The 7006-nt window shown below is 41.9% G+C and overlaps 1 protein-coding gene across 1 annotated transcript in view; it reads right to left on the bottom strand.

Moving 5' to 3' along the window:
- Positions 1-382: 382 nt before the first annotated feature.
- LOC107111927 (androgen-induced gene 1 protein-like) overlaps positions 383-7006 on the bottom strand; it is an 11937-nt gene continuing 5313 nt past the window's right edge. The window contains exons 3-6 of the mRNA XM_015412974.1: positions 5624-5725; positions 3976-4091; positions 1271-1422; positions 383-431 (exon numbers count right to left, since the gene is read on the bottom strand). Of these exons, the coding sequence (XP_015268460.1) occupies positions 409-431; positions 1271-1422; positions 3976-4091; positions 5624-5725 (393 nt within the window). The 3' untranslated portion in view covers positions 383-408. The remainder of the gene's footprint in view (positions 432-1270; positions 1423-3975; positions 4092-5623; positions 5726-7006) is intronic.

Here is a 7006-nt window from a genome sequence, read left to right as displayed (position 1 = left end):
ACAAACTCCTTTCCCTTCCCCTCCCCACAACAGACACCCTGTGAGGTAGGTGGGGCTGAGAGAGCTCTGACAGAAACTGCTCTTTTTCAAGAACAGCTGTGCCAGAACTATGGCTTGCCCAAGGTCATCCAGCACCTGCGAGTGGAGGAGTGGGGAATCAAACCTGGTTCTCCCAGATTAGAGTTTGCACACTTAACCACTACACCAAACATTATTAGTCTACTTTTTCTCCTTCTACATGGATGGTTTTTTTAAAACTCTGAACTATATACCTGGGGGAAAAGGTTATTTTCAATAAAAGATTAAGAAACAGTTGTGATGAATGCTTTCGTCTTGATTAAAGTTGCACTGGGTTCCAAAAGCGAGCTTGCACTTTTAATGATCTTACATCTTTTGCGGTGTCCACTCTTATGATTGTTTTCTGCGTCTTGCTGAGGGAGAAAAGGGGGAACACAATAAGCTTTACAAGGTTTTCACATTTGGTACAAGACAGGTAATCCTTCCCCTCTTGTATGCTGAGTGCCTTTGGCCACACTGAAGAGATTCCCCACAAACATTCCCTGAGCTTTTTCCTTCTTCAATGAGGTAGTACAAGACAGGTAATCCTTCCCCTCTTGTGTGCTAAGTGCCTTTGGCCACACTGAAGAGAATCCCCACAAACATTCCCTGAGCTTTATCCTTCTTCAATGAGGTCTCTGTTGCAATGCATCACACCATGAGGTCATCCCACACCTTGGATAAATGGAGGCCAGCTCCTCTCCTGTCTCCAGTACACAGCATACAGATGCTGCCTCTGGGAATAGCCTGTGTGGCAGGGGGAGATGACCACACTGTCAGGCAACTGCGTGTGAGGTATGGGTGGATTTCCTGTTATTGAAAATGGTGAATCTGTTAGTGAGCAAGTGGCATGGTGGCAGTGCACCTGATGGAAGAGAGTGGAATGCCTTCAGCATTCCTTCTTTTTTATTCCCCCTTCTCTTCCTTCCTTCCTTCCCCCAGGCTTTCCTTCAATTCCCCTTTTGCAAAACAAGGAGGGAGGTATCGTGTTTGGCTCCACCTCCTACGGCAGTCATTTTATGGTAGCCCTCGCAGCCCCCCTTTCAAAATTCCAAAGGAGCCTGTGGGTTCCAAGATGTTGGGGACACCTAGCCTTGACGAGAAGTTCTTTCATGACATTTTTGTACTTGCAAATATACTAAATACTGGTAAAAATCAGCTCTTATGCCAACTAGGGCATTGAAAATAGGAAAAAAGTATCTGCTTTACTTACCCCATAACTGTTTTGTTAGCACCTTTCCAAGGACGTAGAACGTTAGCACTATACAGTAGGCGATGGAAAAAAATACTATTTTCCCAGGTGTATTGAGAACTCCTAAAACTGGATATGCCCAAATACCAGATGCATAGTGTACCCACATTATCCTTAAAAACAAAGACATATAAACGTTACGATAGGGCATAATGAACCATAAACTGTGACAATTCATAGCTATTGTGTTGAAACCAAAGGTCCTCTCCCAGTAACAGAAGCTACGTCTGTTAACTTTAGCCCAAGTCGGTTTTTTGTAGATTTCCTTTCCCATTGTAGACCACCACTTTGCCTTCCATGTTGTTCCTGAATGTCCCCTATTCTGCAGTGGGCTGCAGCAGGAGGTAGGAAAGTTCCATTCCATTAGCAGAGCTTCACTGAAGGTACTTTGGATCCAACAATCAGCATTTATTCCTGAAACCACATGCAGATACCACTGCAAAGGCCAAGTCAAGGGTGAGATAATTCACTCCCTGTGAGGCACACTCAGCCCTGCCCTGGATGTCTCAGGCTAGCCCAATCACATCAGATCTTGGAAGCGAAGCAGGGTCACCCTGGTTAGTACTTGGATGGGAAGAACCCAGTAAGTCCAGGATTGCTGCATAGATGCAGGCAATGGCACACTACCTTTGAATGTCTCAACCTGAAAACCCTACGAGGTTGCCATAAGCTGGCTGTGACTTGATGGCATTTTAAAGCACACCTTTGTTCATTTTTTGTGACAAGAAGGAGACTGCTTTAAGAGGGCCTTTAAATTTGGTTACTTAAATTTGATCCTCTACCTCCTAGTTCTGATACTATGAACAGGGGTTTTTGGCTATGTTTTATGGAGTTTCATTTTGCTGGTTTTAATTATTGCTTGCTTGTCAAATGAAAAAAGAACATTGTGGAAGAGCAAAGGAAGAAGACATTTTGAAGAATAAGTACAGTTGTGTACTTTAGCATACAGAATTTGGTATCCTGAAATTCTCAGCTTTATTTGAAAAATATTGCAAGTTTATAATATTAATTTAAAATATTTTATCCCCTCTTTCAAAGGATCAAGGTCTGCAATACCACCAGGTATTAAGTTGCCTGGTGGTTGCTGCTGGCCCCGACCCTGATGAGTCCTTTCTCAAAGACCAAAGCAGCCCTGGAAAGTGCCCTGCCTCCTCCCGCTGCCATTTACTGACAGAAATCAAGGCTTGAACTGACAATATGGTCATGGTTGCCTAGCAATGGCCACAGAGACACATTCATGTCTTACAGCTACAGTCACCAATGTTCCCTCTAAGCTGTGGAGTCTTGTGAGCAAAAATTCTACTTTGTGAGTGACTGGCACCAAAATTGTGAGCCAGCGATTTGGCTACTGCATAAATTAGTTTGCTCTGGAGCCATCCTTCCTGAGCTAAGACAAAAACATGTGAGCCGGAGGCTAAAAAACTGTGAGCTAACTCACACTAACTCAGCTTAGAGGGAACACTGACAGTCACTACTTATATTATTGGTGTGGGGGGGTTAAACCCCTCCAATGTATTTTTCTTTTTAGAGTTCAGATTTTTCTGAAAACCTGGGGCTTTTCTCAGGTTTCTAGAGAGATGTGTCATGCCTGCTCTTGGCTCCAGCCTCCAGATTTAAGTATCCACAGATATGATTACCATGAGAGTTAGATATATTTACCAAGCATTGTCATTCTGTTTGCCATGCATGTTAGACTGACAGTGCAAACCTATGCAATGTTTCTAAATTCATCGTAATCAATGGGTGAAGGGCCAAACTACATGGCATCCCAACCCAACTCACTTCCCCTACAGCAGCTGTGGGGAACTTACTTCCCCAAATGTTGCAAAGCCTGGTTTGGATCAATCACAGCACCATGAACATATGAAACTGCTGTATACTGAATCAGACTTTTGGTCCATCAAAGTCGACTTTGTCTACCAGACTGGCAGCAGCTCCCCAAGGTCTCAGGCAGAGGTCTTTCACATCACCTACTGCCAGATCTTTTAACTGGAGATACCGGGGACTGAACCTGGGACCATCTGCATGCCAAGCAGATGATCTACCACTGAGCCACAGCCTCTCCCTTCCCCTTCCACCAGGGGAAGAAGAGCTCCAGCCCTTCCTGTACCATTTTCCCAGAACAAAAAAGGCTTTGGGAAGTTTTACCTATCCTATTGCAAGACTGCACATGCACTGAAATGGGGCAAAATATGCCCTCCACAGGCTGTTTTGGCTCAAGAAACAATAATTTATCAGACAAGATTTATTAACAAAACGGGAGAGAGATTAAAAGCAAGAAGGGAATACACAAATAAGATGATTATATTTTTTCCTGTGCAGTTCAACAGATATGGTATTTAAGGCCCGATAAGTATGGCCCTAGCTTGGGATAGGTGAGGCCACGTTTACTGTAACTAAAATGTTACTTGAACAGAATATATTATTTGCATGTTGTTTACTTGCAAATACAGTTTAGGGCTAAATTCACGGTAAATTATAGTAAATTCGTTCGGAGAAAAGAAATTATTACTAAAGTACTTCCATATGGTAGCTTGCATATAACATGTACCATTGTTTAGCTGCTTTTAAAATCATTCAGCTAATGTAAACAGAACAATATATTTGAGCAGGATTCATAAATGTTTTCTATTTCAAGTATATTTGGCAAAAGACTGCCTACCTACCAGCAGAGGTATGTAAATGTGAAGACAGTAAGTCCAAAAATTCCCTCTGTCGGATGAATGTATTTATGTGGGCATATTACAAGCTCTATGAAAAGCAGCGGCAGGATGGTAGTATGCTAAAATTAAAAACACACACAAATGTAAGACCTGGAATGGCACATGACAACAAAATTACATCGACTGTTCATTATATTGGCTTCAGTAGTTGTATACATATTATTCTACATTTGTTCCACGCTTTTCACCAAAAATCCTCATTAATTTGATTTGCTTCCTTCCCTATTGCTGAAGCTTCTGTCTCTGTGAAGTGATAAAGATACCCACATGGATAACATCATAGGAAGAAATGTGCAAAACTTCACATTGTGAAAACCCCCGGGGGGGGGGGGGGGGGGGGAATAAAATCCTACATTTTTATCCCAGGCATAAATATTCACAGTACAATCCTAAACTGTATGAGTTACACCCTTTTAAGCGCACTGACCTCAACAGAAGGGTCTAACTCTGCTTAGGACTGCACTGCTAGAATAGAATGCTAGTACAAACCATTATAGTATTCATGCAACCATCCTGACAGTGTGCAGGGCAGCAATTGGTATGTGTCTTCCTTGCTTCTTGGTACAGCTAATATTAGGATATGGTCATCTGCTTGAGACAAATATCAGTGCAATCTGACTTGTTGACTTCTCTCCAAAATTCGCCATTTGGAAGTAGTTCGTAGCTATTCTTCCAGAAAACCCACACTGGCAACCCTCCTCCTCCAAAAAACCCACAAAACCCCCAGCTAAATCAATGAGGTGTAGAACCAGGTGGTATAGAGGTGTGGGACTGGGGAGATCTGATTCAAATCCCTGTTTGCTATAAAACTTAGTGACTTTCCTTGGACCACTCATTATCTCTCAGTCTACAGTAAAGTAAAGAGCCAGTTTGGTGTAGTGGGAGAGCCAGTTTGGTGTAGTGGTTTCAGTGCACGGACTCTAATCTGGGAGAACCGGGTTTGATTCCCCACTCCTCCACTCGCAGGTGCTGGATGACCTTGGGCAAGCCATAGTTCTGGCACAGCTGTTCTTGAAAAAGAGCAGTTTCTGTCAGAGCTCTCTCAGCCCCACCTACCTCACAGGGTACCTGTTGTGGGGAGGGGAAGGGAAAGGAGTTTGTAAGCCGTTCTGAGACTCCTTTGGGTAGTGATGGGCGGGGTATAAATCCAATCTCTTCTTCTTCTTCTAAAACACTATACTCAGGACAGTGCAGTGAGGTGTTTCCACTATCCCCAGCACTGGTTGTCTCAGCATTCTCTAAAAAGGATCCTGGGGTCGGGGGGAGTGCTATGTGTCTCTGTACACAGAATGTTCATTATTCTTCCCAAAGTTCTTCTTGGACCTTTTCTCCAACCATAATTCGCCTATCAGAATAATAGGCATTTTGCTACTAAAGTAAAGTACTTTCTTTCCTCCACTGCTTGTACTTCTGACCCTTATATAACTTCACAGGATTCCTAGAACATCCCATAAATGTGACAGAGAAAGGGAAAGAAGAGCCCTATCACAGATCATTGGAAGATAAAGTATCTATAAACTAAACTTCTATGAAATTTATTTTACTGTATGTATTATGACTACAGATATTAAAAGCAAGACTATATACTTACCATAGAATGATTAAGCCACGTTGGATTAACATCATCCAGTTCTCTAGGGTACACTAGTTCTCGGTCATATGCATAGAGACCCCAGAAAACAACAGCTACAAACTAAGGTAAAAACATACAAACACTTACAATGAGAAAATGCACACTTAACAAACAGTTATGGCTATCGAACATTTCTTAAATGACCAAAATATTTTTCTTAAGTATTTTCCTTCATTCTTACAAAAAAGTCCGCTTACAATATTTACTTATTTATTTTATGGATTTAATTTTTTTAGCCAATACCTCTATTAAAGATGCTTATGGCAGCTTAATAATTACTGAAATGGACAACAATGACGAAAAGCGAATATATAGGTAAATGTCAGTATTAATTTCACATAAAGACAAAATAAAGCAGTATCTAAAATCAGCTAAGATCAGTCTATAATAAAATAGCATCCAAATTCAGCAATTAGCAATTAAAAAAGAGTCACAAGGTTCTTATGCAGAATAAATTGTATGTGCCCAGTTGATCGTCCCAGTCCTTTTGTTATTAATGATCATTTGTGCAGAGCTTGAAATAGGATTTTAACCCATACCTAATACATAGACACACAACCCCTCTCTGAAGCTGGGGGGGGGGGATGCCCTATCCCTTTAACAGAAGCTTAAGGTGATGTTGTTTACTGGATGTTATTTAGGATACAGGAAGCTGCCTTATCTGGAATCAGACTATGGGTCCATCACAGTCAGTATTGTCTACTCAAGACTAGCAGCAGCTCTCCAGGATCTCAGGATGTCTTTCACATCACCTACTACCTGATCCTTTCAACTGCAACAAAAAAGGCCAACGCTATGCTGGGGATTATTAGGAAGGGAATTGAAAACAAATCAGCCAGTATCATACTGCCCTTCTATAAATCAATGGTGCGTCCTCATTTGGAGTACTGTGTACAGTTCTGGTCACCACACCTCAAAAAGGATATTATAGCATTGGAAAAAGTGCAGAAAAGGGCAACTAGAATGATAAAAGGATTGGAACACTTTCCCTATGAAGAAAGGTTAAAACGCTTGGGGCTCTTTAGCTTGGAGAAACGACGGCTGAGGGGTGACATGATTGAGGTTTATAAGATTATGCATGGGATATAGCAGGTCGAGAAAGAAGTACTTTTCTCCCTTTCTCACAATACAAGAACTTGTGGGCACTCCATGAAATTGCTGAGTGGTTGGGTTAGAACAGATAAAAGGAAGTACTTCTTCACCCAAAGAGTGATTAACACATGGAATTCACTGCCACAGGAGGTGGTGGCGGCTACAAGCATGGACAGCTTCAAGAGGGAATTGGATGAACATATGGAGCAGAGGTCCATCAGTAGCTATTAGCCACAAGGTATAGATAGG

Source organism: Gekko japonicus, unplaced genomic scaffold (assembly GCF_001447785.1).
Source record: "Gekko japonicus isolate JY-2015 unplaced genomic scaffold, Gekko_japonicus_V1.1 scaffold2085, whole genome shotgun sequence".
Taxonomy (NCBI): Eukaryota; Metazoa; Chordata; class Lepidosauria; order Squamata; family Gekkonidae; genus Gekko; species Gekko japonicus.
The sequence above is the reverse complement of the archived record's forward strand: the minus strand, read 5'-3'. Positions and strand labels throughout refer to the sequence as shown.